Source organism: Macrobrachium rosenbergii, chromosome 47 (assembly GCF_040412425.1).
Source record: "Macrobrachium rosenbergii isolate ZJJX-2024 chromosome 47, ASM4041242v1, whole genome shotgun sequence".
NCBI classification, from domain to species: Eukaryota; Metazoa; Arthropoda; class Malacostraca; order Decapoda; family Palaemonidae; genus Macrobrachium; species Macrobrachium rosenbergii.
This window is the reverse complement of record NC_089787.1, coordinates 16,890,442-16,908,637: the sequence shown is the minus strand read 5'-3', so window position 1 is coordinate 16,908,637 and position 18,196 is coordinate 16,890,442. Positions and strand designations below refer to the sequence as shown.

Genomic DNA, 18,196 nt, shown 5'->3' with positions numbered 1-18,196 from the left:
CAATTTTAATTTCTTTTCAAGTTTTGTAGACAATACTGATTTTTTTTTTTATTTTAGGGATTTTGACAAATCTCAGGACACATGTTAGTCAAGTTTACATCAAGTCTTGTATTACGAATACAGTTTTTTTAAACTCTGGAAAACTAGTACATGGAAGTTTTCTTCAACTTTCGTATGTAAGCATCAGATTTGAAAATTCATCTGCTTATTAGGAAGATTATCAAAATAGTCTCTTGGTCATACTTTGATATGCAGTGCAAGAAGAACAAGACTGGTCCCTAAATGCTTACGTGTTCCATTGATGTGAAAAACCCCCAGATTTATGTCCAATTAATCTAGAATTATCAAATTACTCATGGCGATTCCTTCTGTTACCTGGAATGCATACAAATCTTACCTTTAGACAACGTTTATTATATTCTACCTTCAATGTAAACAATTGCATCTTGCCTCCAAATCTTGCGTCTTCCTATCACCAGGAAACTAGATTAAGTCTTAGTTACATTCAAATGTTTCCTTTAAATAAGTTTATTATAATTTTCTTTAATCGTTAACAACTGCACCTTATATGGTTCCCAGACCTCTCGAGAAGAGGCTGCTTTTTGGTCGGGCAGCAGAACCTGAACCCTTCATAGACGACGTACAAGGGTCCATTGCACAAGGAATTCTCTGGGGTCCTACAGTCACCGTCCCTGGGAGAAAACAGAAATTATAGAGAACTATAACGACAAAATCTAAAACAGCTGGCATCTCATATTCAGAAGCGTTCAAACATTTACAGATTAAACAATCCACAAGATTTATATATCAGTTTTGGTCGAATAATGTTTGAAAAGTTCCTCACTTTCATATATAGATCTGATGTACGCTATTTATGATATTGAGGCTGTCAAAGTAAACCACTGGGAAATTTCTGTCATTCAGCGTTTAAAAAAATGAAAAATGGGCGATGAAGTGGATGGACAACAAGGTAAAATAATCTGGAAAATAAAGACGATGAAGTATGAGCATCCGAAGATGGAAGTAGGAGAAAGCCCAACAGAGTTGCATTAAGTAGTAATGGATAGGTTGGACAGCAAGATTGAAGAAAGGTAGCGTGAATGGGGGTTAAGTTAAAGTCTGAGAAGTGGGTTCAGCTAGGGAGGCTGCAAGTATCCTTTAGTAGACCTTATAGTGCATTACCCTCCTACGGGTATTTACCTCGATTTGAAGCAGCCTCTGCGCTTAGAGGGGAGTTCCAGGTTCATTTTGAGCAGGTTCTGTCTCAGACCTAAAGGCGTCGTATTCATGACGATCAGCACCTCGGCACAGGCATCGTCCTCAATTCCGCTGGGCTCCGACACATCGATTAGCTTAGTAGGCGCACCGCCAACGGCGTCATCTTGATTTCCATCGGAAGAACCGTCATGTGGCTCTTCTGATTCATCATCATCAGACTTCTCCTTTACTGGTGGTAAATCTTCAAGCTGTGGACAAAATAAATGGCTCTTAAATTTGTCAGTTTTACGTACTGGTTGATTTGGAACATGATGTTTTGCCTGATTAGTACCATCGGGTGTGTATTTGGTCTAGGAGAAGCCTGGGAAGGCTTCCAGGCTTTAAATTGTTTTCCCGAGGTTAAAACCTTAAAGATGGTCCCATTTTTCATCAGCTTCAATATGCACTTTTCAACGTGAAGGGCTACAAAGCAAAACGGTTTTGAAAACAGCACCTCAACCACCTCCTACCTCAGTGCAACAAAAATCCAGGATTCTTGAAACCTGAGAGTTTAACGTTCGAAAAAATAGGTAGTGCTTAGTGAACATTTTGTTAGTTATGATGTACCATGAATAAAAGGTAACTTACAGAGTGGTATGAATCATTTATTCCAATAACCCAACCTACGAAAACTCTTAGATATCTCAAGCATTATCCTAACTATTCACCTTAAGATAGGTACATAATCACATTTACTCTTAGGTCCCCTACTAAAGCTTAAGATCCAGGGATAAATTTCTGTTCTAGGAGCCACGGACTGAATAGGAATGGGAATCCTGCCTGAAGAGACTCGTTCCCTCACAGCTTTCGTCAGATTTGTAGCATTTCTGTAGCCAGTTTTTTTTTTTTATTTAAGAATTTCATAGAGTTTGTCACTTCAACAAAGAATTGTTAACCCTTTGATAACCATTTCAGGGGGTCGGGGTACACTTATTAGTTTTGGTATTACTGAAATTCGTGAAGTAGATTTTTTAAAGAATGACTTTCAAAATTGTTTTAAAGTCAATTTTCTCAAAAATATTTTAAACGAAATTAAAAATCAGATATACGGATCTAAACTGTACCCTGTTCTTGAGTGTGTCTTATCAGAAAACCAGGAAAAAAGCAGATAAAAAGCCGGAAATGGAGTTTTGACAAGGTAATGCTCACCAAATTCGGCAGTCGATAATTGCCGGTCATATCTCACGGTTTTCAAACCGTCCTAGGGATCTGCAGTGTTTATTTGTAACCCTAGTGTCTCAATTCGAGTGGTATCTAAAAAGGTAAAAATTGTACCATTATATCTTGGTACAGTTGAAATTTCTACACCAAAATGAGTTGGATTGTGAAACCTTAAACACACACATACCTGAACAGCCTCTCCAACAGATCGCCAGTCCAAATGATCATCAGTCTCGGAGACGCTCGCATCCTCAAGGTGGGCAGGGATCTGCTTTTTGAATTCGGGCAAAGACAGGCTCGATCTCACGTTTAAAATCACCAAGACAACCAGAAACCCCATCCCGTACGCCATCTGTAATAGACGGAGCACCAATTAGACTTGGCCACTAACAGTCAATTACAACTTTGGCAAATTTCACTTTGGTAATTCTGAGGAGGTGCTTCGTACGGAGATGATGTTTAAAAATGAAGTTTTTTGACAATGTAGAAATGGATGTATATGGAATACTGAGAAATTGACCGAATTTGGTTTACGCTTTTACGCTAGTCCCCGAAAGGTTGGTACTGGACAAGGCACCCTGCGGAGCTTTTCTACATAAACCCATGAACAAAAGAATGCAACTTTCTCAGTATTTCGTTAAATTTTTCAAATGATCTCACCTGTACCGTGTCATATACACCCTTATCTACATTGTTCGGTGAAAAAAAAAACCATTATAAAAAATATTTTCGTGGGGAGCTCCTCCTTAGAATGACCTTCACTTTACCCAAGTTTCTTGTTACCTGAAACTAACCATTAAGGGGTAACCCAACTGATCTAACCCTTCCGCCGTACAAACCCTTAGATTTTGAAACGTTTAGTACTGCTCACTAAAATAATCTTGGATCCCACAGGAAATACTGATATTAACCGAGTTAAGTTTTTGAGAGAGAGAGAGAGAGAGAGAGAGAGAGAGAGAGAGAGAGAGAGAGAGAGAGTTACAATAATTGAGGTCATAACAATCAAGAAAAGAGAGAGCAAAGTTATAGAATTAAATTTATTGAGAGAGAAATAGAAATGCTGCTGAAGGAGGAGAGAAGACCAATCTCAGCTCGATCTGAACTTTTGAGAGAATAGCACCTAGTGTTAAGAGCGTGAAATTATTAACTTTAGAGAAAGGGGGGAAGAACGTGCAATTATTTGGAGTAATACATATGGTGGTTCATGTTCACAGAGTTCTTAATTTGCCTGGAGAGAGAGAGAGAGAGAGAGAGAGAGAGAGAGAGAGAGAGAGAGAGAGAGAGAGAGAGGTTACAATAATTGGAGGTCATAACTTTTTGAGAGAGAGAGAGAGAGAGAGAGAGAGAGAGAGTTATAGTAATTGGAGGTCATAACTTTTTGAGAGAGAGAGAGAGAGAGAGAGAGAGAGAGAGAGAGAGAGAGAGAGAGAGAGAGAGAGAGAGAGAGATTTAAATAACTTGGTGATAACCTTCACGGGTAGAGAGAGAGGAAGAACATTTTAATAATTGAGTTTCAATAACCTTCTTGGAGAGAACCTTCAGAGAGAGAGAGAGAGGAGAGAGAGAGAGAGAGAGAGAGAGAGAGAACCAGGTTACAATAATTGAGGTCATAAGAGAGAGAGAGAGAGTTATAGTAATTGGAGGTCATAACTTTTTAAGAGAGAGAGAGAGAGAGAGAGAGAGAGAGAGAGAGAGAGAGAGAGAGAGAGAGAGAGAGAGAGATTACAATAATTGAAGTTCATAACTTTTTAGAGAGAGAGAGAGAGAGAGGGTTACAATAATTGGAGTTCATAACTTTTTAAGAGAGAGAGAGAGTTATAGTAATTGAGGTCATAACTTTTAGAGAGAGAGAGAGAGAGAGAGAGAGAGAGAGAGAGAGAGAGAGAGAGAGAGAGAGAGAGAGAGAGAGAGAGAGAGAGAGAGAGAGAGAGAGTGTTATAGTAATTGAAGGTCATAACTTTTTAAGAGAGAGAGAGAGAGAGAGAGAGAGAGAGAGAGAGAGAGAGAGAAGAGAGAGAGAGAGAGAGAGAGTTATAGTAATTGGAGGTCATAACTTTTTGAGAGAGAGAGAGAGAGAGATAGTAATTGAGAGAGAGAAGAGAGAGAGAGAGAGAGAGAGAGAGAGAGAGATAGTAATTGGAGGTCATAACTTTTGAGAGAGAGAGAGAGAGAGAGAGAGAGAGAGAGAGAGAGAGAGAGAGAGAGAGAGAGAGAGAGAGAGAGATAGTAATTGGAGGTTATAACTTTTGAGAGGAGAGAGAGAGAGAGAGAGAGAGAGAGAGAGATAGTAATTGGAGGTCATAACTTTTGAGAGAGAGAGAGAGAGAGAGAGAGAGAGAGAGAGAGAGAGAGAGAGAGAGAGAGAGAGATAGTAATTGGAGGTCATAACTTTTGAGAGAGAGAGAGAGAGAGAGAGAGAGAGAGAGAGAGAGAGAGAGAGAGAGAGAGAGAGAGAGAGAGAGAGAGAGAGAGTTTAAATAACTTGAGGTGATAACCTTCACGGGTAGAGGGAGGAAGAAGTTTTAATAATTGGCGGTCATAACCTTCTTGGAGAGAGAGAGAGAGAGAGAGAGAGAGAGAGAGAGAGAGAGAGAGAGAGAGAGAGAGAGAGAGAGTTTAAATAATTGGATTCGTGCTTATGTAGTGAATCTACCTCGTTTAAGGGCTATCATTACTCAAGATATAATGGTACAAATATTGGCAATCCTGCAGCAAATATCTATCACTTTTTGTAACGAATCCCAAGTCCAAGAAAGCTCTAATTACCAGTGGAAAATACTAAAGCAATCACAAGTATACTTACTTTTCTATAACCAGTATTGAACGTGCAACAAAAGTAGCAACACCTAGTGGACGTGGCCGCGTTCTATAGGAAACTGGTTAACAAAAGATGTACCGCCAGAACACTGCAAGGAAGACGGAATACCCGAAGTAACGATGTATATCTGAGTTTCTTACAGAGCGCCATCTATGATCTAGAGAATGTAATGTCATGATTAGGTCCGAATACGGTGGAATTTTCTTGTGTTTTATAGGAATGTCAAAGTGCTGATGTTATACTTCCTAGTTTATTCAGTTGTGAATTTCATGTTTACTTAAGCTGCTATTAGCTCTCTTTTTACTTTTCCCTTTTTGCTTTTACTTATATGTATGTCTTTATAATAATAATAATAATAATAATAATAATAATAATAATAATAATAATAATAATAATAGTAGCATGAGTCTTGAAATGGAGAAACAATTCCAGTTATTTCTAAATATATGTACCCATACATAACTATGGATTTGTTCCTCCAACAACAACAACAACAACAACAACAATAAACAACAACAACAATAATAATAATAATAATAATAATAATAATAATTATAAATAATAATAATAATAATAATAATAATAATTATTATTATTATTATTATTATTATTATTATTATTATTATTATTATTAATTATTGTAATCATTATTTTGATGGGAGGTTGCTGATATTAAAATGTTAAGTACCTATACTTTTTGCTGCAATTTGCAATACTTAACCAGGAAAAGAACCCCACTTTCAAGAACAGCTCTAAACAAAATTCTGAAAAAGTTCCATCGCTAAAAGAAATAAAGCCTTTTTTCACATGTTCCTCATATATTCCCTCCCCTTGCATATTCTTTGATTCTCGTCTGTTTTGTACACATTTTTGCCCTTATATGTGAATCTCACTTCCTTTCTAACCACTCTCCCTGTCTTAATTACACATATTGCTACCTTTCGAAACTTCCTTCCTGGTAAAACTTTGACCTACTTCCATTTTTGCTGCATCCAGATAATGAACACTTATACCTCCAACTACTCCTCTTCTGTCATTATATCCATTAAACCGTTTTGCTGTCTTTTCTGTAACGGAGAAAGATAGACAGAAAGAGAGACGGTGACCTCTTCTTAATTAGAAGATATTCACTGTTAATTCGAGCTGTGCCATTCAGATTCTTCACCCGTTTCATTACGGCATAATTACCTCCTTTATTAGTCTGACAGTAGCGCCCATTCTCCATCCAGTTGATTACAGCTTTCGAGCAAACCTACCAACTCTTCAATTTCATTACGAGATGTTTTTGGTTGATTAAGGTGAATTTTGGAATTGGAATATAAAATTTAGGCCAGAGGCCAAGCGCTGGGACCCATGAGGTCATTCGGCGCTGAGACTAATCTTCTTCTTCTTCTTCGTTTAACGTGCTTTTTTTTCCATTTTTCATATGGGTAAGCAAGATGCCTTCTTTGAAGGACTTTGATTTGGCGTTGGGGTAGGCCGTAGCCTCGATCGGCTGCCCTGCCTGACATCGCTTAGACCCCGGTAGCAAATGTGTATATGTATCGTGCCAAATCCCCAGCTCCCTTGCTCCCAGCAGCGAAGAGACCTGAGCGGTTTAGGCCGACAGTTCGAGACGTGTAAGGCGTCTGTTATGTTTTTAGAAGGTGTTGGAGTGGCTTTGTTTGTGTGTGTATTAGTCCGTAACACCCATTTGCTTTCAGCAAAGCTATCCGTTGATTAAATACAAAATCCCGGGGTGTCTACACGGATAGCAAAGTGTCCGCCCTCTGACCGGCCGGCTGCGGATTTGAACCCGCGACACAGACTTCTTATGAAGTCCGAGTCTGCTGCTCTACCAACCGAGCCATCGAGGCGGCGGCGCTGAGACCAATGTTGAAACAATTGTTAGGAGAGGGAGGAAAGAACGATGGAAAAAGTAAAAGGAATGCAAGGGGTCGCAGCTATGGGTCGAAGGGATGCTGTGAGGGAGCTTAAAGTAATGCATACAGAAAAGCGGCGTGTTCATTTGACGCTGAAAATTCCATTCCATTCCCGAAAAGGCAAATGATTTTCAAATGACATCGAAATGAAGGGAAAAAGCAACAGCTCCTCGTTTCGCAAAACTGGAATAAACGAGCGAGTCATACGTCATCTTTAATAATAACTCTCTCTCTCTCTCTTTCTCTCTCGTATCGATTCTAGGTTGAGTGTTATTCTGGATACCGATGCTTTTCGCTTGTCTGATAAACGCTTGAGAATTTTTCCACGAAAAACGGAGACGAATCAAGATGAGATATTTTACTCACTCTGTTTTCCCAGGCTTCGACAAAGGCTTTTGACATTAAAACTTTGTTATAAAATGAATTCCCTCTGTGGACGCAGTTAGCACATGTTTTTCCGATGTTTAAGATTGTTTGAATTTATTCTTTAGGTATTAAGAAAGAAACATGTGATATGATGAATTATAATAAAGAGAGTCTTTCTTTAGTTTTAAAGGAGAGCAGCTTATGAAGAGAGAGAGAGAGAGAGAGAGAGAGAGAGAGAGAGAGAGAGAGAGAGAGAGAGAGAGCGAGAGAGAGAGAGAGAGAGAATCACAGATAATATATATGAATAATTTACCTTCGATGAGGTAAGGAATGCTTAGTCTAAGTCGTCACGTTTTCAAATATACGGTGATGGATGGAGTACTGATCATTGCGTCTCTCTCTCTCTCTCTCTCTCTCTCTCTCTCTCTCTCTCTCTCTCACAACCAAGCTTTAACCTACAACAGTCGACTGACAATTAAGCACAAAAATAACTGAACAAATCACCGATGGCATGTCGAATTTTTAGGCATCACGGATATATCATTCTCCCCTAGAGCGTCTTTGGGACCGAAAACTAAAAAGTTACAGAGAGAGAGAGAGAGAGAGAGAGAGAGAGAGAGAGAGAGAGAGAGAGAGAGAGAGAGAGAGAGAGAGAGATCATTATCCAATCTTTTTATTTTTGTTATTCGAGCTAATCTAATCAAGTCTTCTTTGGCGGAGAATATAAAAACCCTGTGCCGTGCATCAGTGGCTCTTTGAGATGCGTCGTAGACAGATTGGAAAGAACTGGATTTACATCCCGGCCCAGATCCGTTTCCAAATCTAATCAACTCTTGCCTGGCGAACGAGGATGGGTTTCATAACCGCGCCAGGCTCCGTGTATATTACCTGTCGACGTGAACAAATATCAGAGGCGCTCTTCATCTTCAATAAGAAATTCAATCGCGTTCCGAATCCCCTCCTTGCTTTGACTTAATTAAAACGACGTTCTTTCAATTAGAACAGGAAAGGAAAAGGCAGAAAATCAGTGGGAGGCTGCAAGTGGCTGTCGACTTTAAGAATTGGAAGGGATTATGTTGTTTCAGAATACTTATAAATGTGAATGTGGAATACGTTATTAGGGCAATTAAGAGGTTATTGGGTTTACTATCATTACTGTTATTCAGAAGATGAATCCTATTCACATGGTACAATCCCAGAGGGGCCATTGAACTGAAATTCAAGCTCCCAAAGAATATGGTGTTCATTAGAAAGAAGCAACAGAAGGTATGTGGAAATACAGAGAGATTACTTATAAAAAATAACAAATTAATAAACAAATAGATAAAAACATAAGTAAATTATTAAAATGCAAGGGAAACTGAGATGGGCTAGTGATCTATTGCATCTTAGCTTGAATTTTTGAAGTTCCAACTGCACGACATCCTCAGTAGGGAGAATGTTCCACAGTCCAACGGTGTGACGAGTAAAGTACCTGTGGAACTGAGAAGTTGGACAGCGAGGCACATTTACTGCATATTGGTGCTACTGCCCAGTAAATCAGGTCACAATCGGCAGGAAAAGGGGACCAGATGATACGATGTGGTATAGTGTTATTAAAAGTATGACTAAATGGCTGTCCAGGGTTTGTAAGGCATGCTTGGATAAGGAAAAGTTCCATAAGTAATAGGTAAGAGAAACCCTTTTTATCTTTTTATATAGGTAAAAGTGACGAGTTGGCTGCAGGAATTATAGTGTTACTCTTGTGTGCAAAGTACTTTCCTTCAATGGAAAGTATTTCTGCTGATATTTAGATCATATAGAAACATGTATCATAACTAGATGAAAGAAGACGAAAATGATATAAAGGCTGAGACGAAAAGGAAGATGAGAGTCTTCTGAAGTGGTCTGGTCGTGTGGAAAGAATGGAGGACGATAGTCTAGTGAAGAATGTATGGGTAATATGAACAGTGATTAGTGCAGCATGAGTAGGGGTGTCGACGCCCTGATGATGAGGCCTCTGAAGAGATGCACGAACAGGGTAATGTTGCAGAATATTTTCTTGTACATGTGATTCGTATGTGTGTGTTCATGTGTGTGTTTTTGGCAGCTTATGCCATCTTACATTAATTACTTAAAATTCCACTCATTTTATTGATTTAAAAAAATCATGACACAGTGACTGATTCACGGAACAATTACTTTCTCTACATCACCCTGGCCAAAAATATTCTATATTTCCCGCTCGCTCTCACAGCCTACGCCAATTGAATCGAGTACCAGGAAAATAAGTCAGTCTCGAATATCAAAGGGACATGAAGCTTTGACTTTTAGTATGCCACAGAAAGGTCAAAAGACTTTGGACTCCTCTTTCGACTGATTATTATTATTATTATTATTATTATTATTATTATTATTATTATTATTATTATTATTATTATTCTCATGGAACAAGCACACTTAAGGGGCCATTGACTTGAAATTCAAGCTTCCAAAGAATATTGGTTTCAACCTCCCACCGCAGACCCCACACTGCAGCAGTAACTGATCATCATGCAGAGATAGTGATTTTTCATCGCCCTGGGGAGACGCAAACCCACGACACTTGAGTAGCATGCCATGACACTAACCGCTATACCAGCGGACCAGTAGAATGCAGAACTTTTGATAGTAAATATGGAACAGTCACAGTTTTTTTTAATTTAAGGATATTAATCATTATAATAATAAAAATCTAACACGATTCCAACACCGTAAAGTTAAGCAGCAATTAACCCTGGTCAGTAATTGGATGGGTGAACGCCAAGGGACATCAGATTCCGTTGATGCATAAGCTCCAACAAAATCTGTGGGCTAGGTCGTGGGGCTTGCAACCTCATCCTAAAAAAATATTTGCTGAAAAATGTGAATAATAATAATAATAATAATAATAATAATAATAATAATGTGATATGTTATGAAAAATTAAACTGCACAAGATCCAAGATAAAAATGAAATGAACTAAAATCGGTTGATTGATTGATTGATTTTTATTTGTCGTCCGCCACAGAAGAAACAAGAGGGAAAGATGATTATGCGATAATTAAAATAATACAATCATTTAAATTCAAACACGTTTTTCAGAGGATTCTTTTGAAAATAATACTCGGTAAAGATAACCTCACATTACTTGTATATTTGAATTGAATTGAATTGAAGCACTGGGACCTATGAGATCATTCATCGCTGAAACGAAAATTGACAGTAAAAATCTGAAAAGTGTAACAGGAGGAAAACCTCCCAGTCGCACTATGAATCAACTGTTAGGAGAGGGTGGAAAGTAAGATGGAAGAAAGAGAATACGAAAGGAGGTACAGTAAAAGGAATGAAAGGGGTTGCAGCTAGGGGCAGAAGGCACGCTGCAAAGAACCTTAAGTAATGCCTACAGTGGACCCCATGAGGTGCACTGACTGCACTACCCTCCCTCGGGGTACTTGTATATTATTATAGGTCTAATTTCGTCTTGCCATCATTATATCTTAGAGCAATCGGTACTCACCACCACAGGGGAAGATGAATATGCCATTATTAAAATACCAAAGTCACTTAAATTTAAACATTTTTCTTTTAGAAGCTTCTTTTGAGAATAACACTTCGGAAACATATCTTCACATTACTTATATAGTTGTATCAGAGGCCTAATTTCATCTTATGACAGTTCATCAGTCCCCTATCTCCTCCACGAACGCCGTCAAGGGCGAAGAGCCCAAGTCTGCCCTAAATGCCTGCAGTAAAAATGGAAATGCCACTGCACTAATACACAAGTATCTGCAGAATTTCTTCAATGCAGTCCCTGAGATATGCCACCTATTGGGAAACACTAATACACAGGTTAAACAAATATTCTTCAATGCTTTATTTAGGGGTCCCTTTGTACAAGTTACTGCAGTTTCAGAATGATTTTTCAATGCTTTATTTAGGGGTCCCTTTGTAGTATCTGGAAAATTTTCGAAATTGAGATATGCCACCTATTGGGCTCGTGAAACACTAATACACAAGTTACTGCAGTTTCAGAATGATTCTTCAATGCTTTATTTAGGGGTCTCATTTGCAGTATCTGCAAAATTTTCGAAATTGAGATATGCCACCTACTGGGCTCGTAAAACACTAATACACGAGTTACTGCAGTTTCAGAATGATTCTTCAGTGCTTTATTTAGGGGTCCTCCCTTTGCAGAGATATCTGCAAAATTTTACTGCAGTTTCAGAATGATTCTTCAATGCTTTATTTAGGGGGTCCCTTTGTGTAAAAATTGAGATATGCCACCTACTGGGCTCTTGAAACACTAATACACAGGTTACTGCAGTTTCAGAATGATTCTTCAATGCTTTATTTATGGGGTCACTCATTTGTAGTATCTGCAAAATTTTCTGAAAATTTGAGATATGCCACCTACTGGGCTCGTGAAACACTAATACACAGGTTACTGCAGTTTCAGAATGATTCTTCAGTGCTTTATTTATGGGATCCCATTTGCAGTACCAACAAAATCAGTAGTAAGGCAAGGGAAAACTGCAGTATCTACCATTTCTCTCAGTTTTTTATTTCTGCAGATACTGCAGTCCTCCATTTTAGGGCAGAATTGGTACTTGTCAGCAATGTTGGACGAGAGCAAGGACAGACAATCGGTCCCTGGAACGACCAGGCAGACTCAACTGGCAGAATTTCTTCAATGTTTTTTAGGGGTCCCTGACTCCAAATTTTCGGGTCCAGGGTGCTGGAATTTCTGGATGGGGTTAGTGGTAACCTATGTTGCTCTTTCATTGACAACTTAATAACTTTGTTCAAGGGGATACGTCCTGTTAACTGAAGGTTTGTGCCATATACAAAGTGTATCTTGGTTCAGGTATAGTAATTTCAATGTTTATAGAATATATTTAAACTATTTAAACGGTAGATACTATTTAAAAGTCTAGTTATGGCTGTACCATTCCATCGCAGTTTATTATCAGGTTATGTTATTTAAGTGATGGTGCAGATTCCTTTGAATTCTTTGTAGAGTATATTATTCCTGGTGTATATTTTCCCGATTGATAGTGAGAAACTTTATAACTCATTAGTTAAACTGGGACAACACTGTATACACTATTATATGAAGCTAAGAGAAAAAATGATCAGTTACAGTTAGATCAGTGTTACAAGTGTCTTGAATAAAGATACTTCCTTCCTGCGCTTTCAGAGGATTCGAAGAATTCTGGGTAATAAATACCTTAGGGGAAAAAAACCCAGAAATAAGTTATTTCCCTTCCTGCTTTTCCAGATGATTCGAAGAATACTGGGTAATAAATGTCTTGGGGAAAAAAGCATGCAATATAAGTTATTTCCCTTCGTGCTTTTCAGATGATTCGAAGAATACTGGGTAATAAATATCTTGGGAAAAAAACATAAATAGAAGTTATTTCCTCTCGTGCTTTTCCAGATGATCCGAGGAATATTTTTCGTCTTGCTCTTCTCGGGTCGAGCGTTAGGCATGACCGTGCCTAAACCGGTTACAGAAAAACCGGTGACCGGAAAGCCGGTGACCGAAAAACCAGTTACAGAAAAACCGGTGACCAAGAATACAATACTCGATCAAGATGGAGGAGTGACGGACGAGTACGGTTTTGCAGAGTGGGAAATCGTCGGAGAGGAGATTGAGGTGATTCTAAATCTTGGCTGATGTTTTGACACGGAGATAATCCTAGGCTACATTGTTTGAGGTTATGTTCTTATATTACATTGTATAATGTTAATTCCTATGGAACAGTGTCGGTTCTATTACTTTGTATGGGATACTTTGTATGGGGTTATCTTCCTGTATTATATTTTTACATTGCATTATGTGGGATTATAATGCTACTTTGTATGAGGGTTATTTTCATATTACATTGTGTAGGGTTATATTCAAATATTACAATGTGGGGTTATATTCATATATAATATGCGGGGTTATATTCATATATAATATATTGGGTTATATACGTATATAATATGGGGTTATATTCATATTTTATATACGAGGTTATATTCCTATATTGCATTGAGTGGGGTTATATTCCTATATTACGTTGTAGGAAGTTATTTTCCTTTTTTAACTGTGAGGTTAAATTCTTGTATTGCACTATATGAAGTTTTAGTTCTGTGATATGATTGGGGTTATATTCCTGTATTACACAGTGCTGGGTTATAATTTTATATTGCATTGGGCGGGGTTATATCCTACATTAGATTGCATGGGGGTATTCATATTTTCCATTTTTAAGGTTATTGTACGTTGACAGGTCAACTAAAAGTAATAACTTGCGTTTTTTAATATTAAATTGTTGTAGGTACTTAATAGACTTTGTGAAATTTATGTAAATTGCGAACCCAGTCATGTTTTTCTAAAAGCCAGAATTTGGTTAAGCCCAAATCACAGCATCAAACAACTTCTTAGTAATTCATTCAGTTGATTTTGATTCTCCGAATTCTCTGTAGTTACAGGAAAACCGAACTTTGAGTGGCACAGTCAACAACTCCACAGATTCTGGCTCTGGAACTTCCAACAACGCCACCGATTCAGAATTCGAGGAGCTGGACGACGTGTCCTTCCCTCCGGTTCTGTCGGATGAGATGTGTCCCCACCTCCTGGGGATACTGAACGAAATGCCTGTCGGCTTGAGGAACGCCTTCCACGGGATGAGGATGGGGAAGTCTCCGGTTTCGGATAGCTGTTTCAAGTCAAGGTACGTCAACGCTTTGAGCTTCGTGTTGCATAAGGATGTGATCATGAAGTTTCGGGCCTGAATTATTATTATTATTATTATTATTATTATTATTATTATTATTATTATTATCAGCCATCCTATTCGACTGGGTAGTTTGTATAGTGTTGGGGGGTTCCGGGTTGCATCCTGCCTCCTTAGGAGTCCATCACTTTTCTCACTATGTGTGCTGTTTCTAGTAGCACACTTTTCTGCATGAGTCCTGGAGCTACTCCGCCGCCCTCTGGACTGCTCCCCCCCCCCCCCCAATAGAAAAAAGACGGTAACCTGCTCCGGTAGGTGACTGGTGGGAATCAGGTCGCGCAACTAAACTCAAATTTTACCATCTTGGAGTTTTTATTTTGCTCCCAGACTCGTATAAACAAGGCAGTAGGATAATTTTTTTCCCACACACACCTTTATAATTAAGATTCTTCTCGACTCAATGAAAGACCCAGTAGATATTTTGTTTTAATGCTTGTTGTGAAAATATAAACATTACTTAATTGAATTCCAGCTCGTTACCAATCGTTCCATAAATCTATTCCAACTGCTTTCTAAATTAGTCGTAAATGCAACGTTTGAATTTACTTTAGCGACGTTGTATTCGGTGCCTTGAGTTTTCTATAGCATTTTATTAGGTCTCGTGTCAGTTGTATGAACATCCTAGCTTTAAAAATCTAATATGAACGGCTGTGGACCAAATTGAGAGAAAAGATGGACTGAAGTAACCATTACAAATCAGTATTTTATTTAGGGTTCCGTTTAGTGATTTAATTTAATGCTTATGGAAGTTTCTTGCTCATAAAGTTGTGCTTGTAAAAGTGCGCCTGCTTCTCGTCAGTAAGTGACTTGTTCAGCAAGCAATCGTGTTCTCGTAGGGGTGGGTAGCGCCGTCAGTACACCTCACACGATGCACTGTATGCATTACTAAAGGTTCTTTGCAGCTTCCCCTCGGCCCTAGCTGCAACCCCTTTCATTCCTTTTACTGTACCTCCATTCATATTCTCTTTCTTCCATCTTGCTATTTCATAGTGCAACTGCTTTGAGGCTTTCCTCCTGTGACACCTGTCAAACCTACCTCCTCTCAATTTCCTTTCCAGCGCTTAATGACCTCATAGATCCCAGTGCTTGGCCTTTGGCCTAAATTCTATATTCAGTTCAGTTCGTTAAGCTGTTACGTACTGGGTGATTTTCCTTCTTTCCTTCCAGTCTGAGTTTCCTGGAATATTGGCTCAGGCCACGCCTGAATGACTTGCATTTCGGACTTGACAACTGAACTAGTTGTCTAAACTATCTATCTCAGTGTGTTAATTATTTGTCTAGTAGGGTGATAAAAAAATCGGCAATTTATTATAAAGTGTTATTTGTCCATTAGATAGAATTTGCAGCCATTTATTTTAAAGAAATGATAATTATTTCACCAGTAGGTAGAGAAAAAATCAGCACTTTATTTGAACGAAGTCTTGTGTGTCCGGCAGCTAGAGAAAAATGTCATTTATTTTAATAAACTATTAATTATTTGCCCTGTAGATAGAGAACAGATTTAGTAACCTACTTGAACGAAGTGTTAATTATTTGTTCAGTAGGTACAGAAAAAAATCGCCTACTGAAAAAAATCAGTAATTTATAATTCAGTATTATCTGTCCATTAGGTAGAGAAAAAAAAAACGGTAATTTTTAATGAAGCATTAATTATTTGTTCAGTAGGTAGAAAAATCAGTCATTTTTTAAAAATTATCCGTTCAGTAGGTAGAGCAAAAATTCAGTAATTAAAAAAATGATTCGCCCAAAATCGGTAGAAAAAATATTCGCAAAAAAAAATCAGTAATTAAAAAAATATTCGCCCAGTAGGTAGAGAAAAAAGTCTTAAGAAATGATTTTTCCAGTAAGTAGAGCAAAAAATAATTTTAAAACATTTATTCGTTCAGTAGGTAGAGCAAAAATCAGTAGTTTAAAAAAATTATTCGTTCAGTAGGTAGAGCAATAAATCAGTAACTAAAAAAATTTATTCTTCCAGTAGATAGAGCAAAAATCAAAATTTTAACAAATTAATCGTTCAGTAGGAAGAGCAAAAATAATTTTTAAATTCTTTTGTATGTAGATAAAATAATAAGCCATTTAAAAAAAAATATGTTCAGTGCATAGATAAAAAATGTCTTTTTTAAAATATTTATTCAGTGCGTAGATAAAAAAAATGTAATTTTCTTAAATTATCCCCCAGTAGGTAGAGAAAAAAATCATTCGCTAGTTTCAATTTAGTATTAAACTCTTTCCAGGATCCAGAACTGCAGTGAGACTGCTCCCGGCCGCTCTGTGTGCAACCGACTCTACCTTGTCTACGGAAATTACAAGTACTGCTGCCCTCTGGAGAACAGATTGCCGGTTCTCGAAAGAGCCGAGAAGAAGATCCGCTGTAGGTGTGATGAAGTCAGATTGCACCCCTAAAGGCTTGGAGCTTAAGCCGTGCTGAATGCGCACACGGTTATTGTTTAAAATATATTTTAAAATACAAGCCGTGTGTGAGTGCTTTGTACCTTAAGAATAAAGAAGATTTTGATTCGCTTCAATTTTTTTTTTACGTTAATACCCTCCTGCCTCAGTCACCCACAGGCTTTTAGAAAAGTAAAATAAAAGTGAAATATGTATAAAAAAAATAGATAAAATATTTCATCTTCGAAGCGGCTTTTTGAGATGTTTTGCCGACAGAAGAGTTTCCAAGTTTAGAACTTGAATATAACATTAGAAAAAACCTTTGGAAACTTGGTAAATATTCAAAGTTGTTCAAATGGAAGAAACCTGACAGATATCAGTACACCCCTCGTCTGCTTGTTTTCTGAAATGTAAACAGTATTGTTGATAATGAACACAAAAAAGTTCTAGGTGGTTTTATGAGAATTTGGCCTAAGATTACACATTTCAAGAGCTTGAAATTTATTATATTGGTTTCGAAAACGTACAGTGATTTTTACCAGTTTGTTTACTTCTTATTGGTTACAATGGAAGAGACTAAGTACCCAATAGCTCTCAGTAAGTCGGGAAACTTCAGTGAGGTATATTAAAATAAAGGCCCTTTACGGGGGTAGCGCCATCAGTGCACCGCACGAGGTGCACTGTAGGCGTTACTTAAGCTTCTTTGCAGCGTGCCTTCGGCCCCTAGCTACAACCCCTTTCGTTCCTTTCACTGTACCTCCTTTCATATGCTCTTTCTTCAATCTTACTTTCCACCCTCTCATAACAATTGATTCATAGTGCAACTGCTTTGAGGTTTTCCTCCTGTTACACCTTTTAAACCTTTTACTGTCAATTTCCGTTTCAGCGCTGAATGACCTATGGCCTAAAATTCTATGTTCAGTTCAGCTGAAATAAAGGACTCAAGCAGTGCTTTCTTAAATTATTATTATTATGGTTGAGGGATCTGGAAAGACATTGTATCCTCCCGAAGGCACGATTAAAATTTACAATGTACAAATTGCATTTTTTGAGAATTGTAGTAGGTACAAAGGCTACAAATGCACTTGCACTTAACGTTTATTTACATTAGCTGGAACGTTCGGGTGTTTAGGTTTTTGAAAATTAAAATAGCTTTCACTTAGCTTATGTGATCAAAGAATAGAATGTGAAAGACTGGAAACTTGCCGAACAGATTATTGATGGTGGTCTGTTTTGTAAACAGCCTACCAATGAAATTTCAACTTAGTGGAATATTGTATGACAGCGCGCGCACAGACATACACACACACACACACACACACACACACACACACACACACAAATACAAACACCGGGCCATGTGGCTCAAATTTCATACCTTCACACACACACACACACACACACACACACACACACACACACACACACACACACTTCCACACGGGATCTGCGTCAACCGTTCACGATTCTCAAGTTTATTTGCAATTCTCGTTTTTTA

General features: G+C 38.0%; 2 protein-coding genes across 2 annotated transcripts; one reads left to right on the top strand and one right to left on the bottom strand.

Annotated features, from left to right (window-relative positions):
• Positions 1 to 393: 393 nt before the first annotated feature.
• LOC136830556 (uncharacterized) lies at positions 394 to 5,360 on the bottom strand. The gene is made up of 4 exons (XM_067090069.1): positions 5,222 to 5,360; positions 2,606 to 2,770; positions 1,201 to 1,466; positions 394 to 692 (listed from the first exon to the last, which is right to left on the bottom strand). Exons 2-4 carry the CDS (start codon positions 2,768 to 2,770, stop codon positions 551 to 553), a joined length of 573 nt encoding a protein of 190 aa, XP_066946170.1. The 5' UTR covers positions 5,222 to 5,360; the 3' UTR covers positions 394 to 550.
• Positions 5,361 to 12,254: 6,894 nt separating this feature from the next.
• On the top strand, positions 12,255 to 16,830 carry LOC136830942 (uncharacterized). Its single transcript, XM_067090900.1, has 4 exons — positions 12,255 to 12,278; positions 12,963 to 13,181; positions 14,000 to 14,247; positions 16,545 to 16,830. The coding sequence occupies exons 2-4, from the start codon at positions 12,963 to 12,965 to the stop codon at positions 16,711 to 16,713; spliced, it is 636 nt and encodes a 211-aa protein (XP_066947001.1). The 5' UTR covers positions 12,255 to 12,278; the 3' UTR covers positions 16,714 to 16,830.
• The last annotated feature ends 1,366 nt before the right edge of the window (positions 16,831 to 18,196 follow it).

Bases quoted from the DNA above. Each gene is read 5' to 3' on its own strand.
- LOC136830556 (XM_067090069.1), bottom strand. From the start codon at position 2,770: ATGGCGTACGGGATGGGGTTTCTGGTTGTCTTGGTGATTTTAAACGTG. The intron at 1,467-2,605 runs GTATGTGTGTGT...TTTTGTCCACAG, and splicing joins CTGTTGGAGAGGCTGTTCAG to CTTGAAGATTTACCACCAGT. The intron at 693-1,200 runs GTAAATACCCGT...GTTTTCTCCCAG, and splicing joins AGAGGCTGCTTCAAATCGAG to GGACGGTGACTGTAGGACCC.
- LOC136830942 (XM_067090900.1), top strand. From the start codon at position 12,963: ATGATCCGAGGAATATTTTTCGTCTTGCTCTTCTCGGGTCGAGCGTTA. The intron at 13,182-13,999 runs GTGATTCTAAAT...AATTCTCTGTAG, and splicing joins TCGTCGGAGAGGAGATTGAG to TTACAGGAAAACCGAACTTT. The intron at 14,248-16,544 runs GTACGTCAACGC...AACTCTTTCCAG, and splicing joins GATAGCTGTTTCAAGTCAAG to GATCCAGAACTGCAGTGAGA.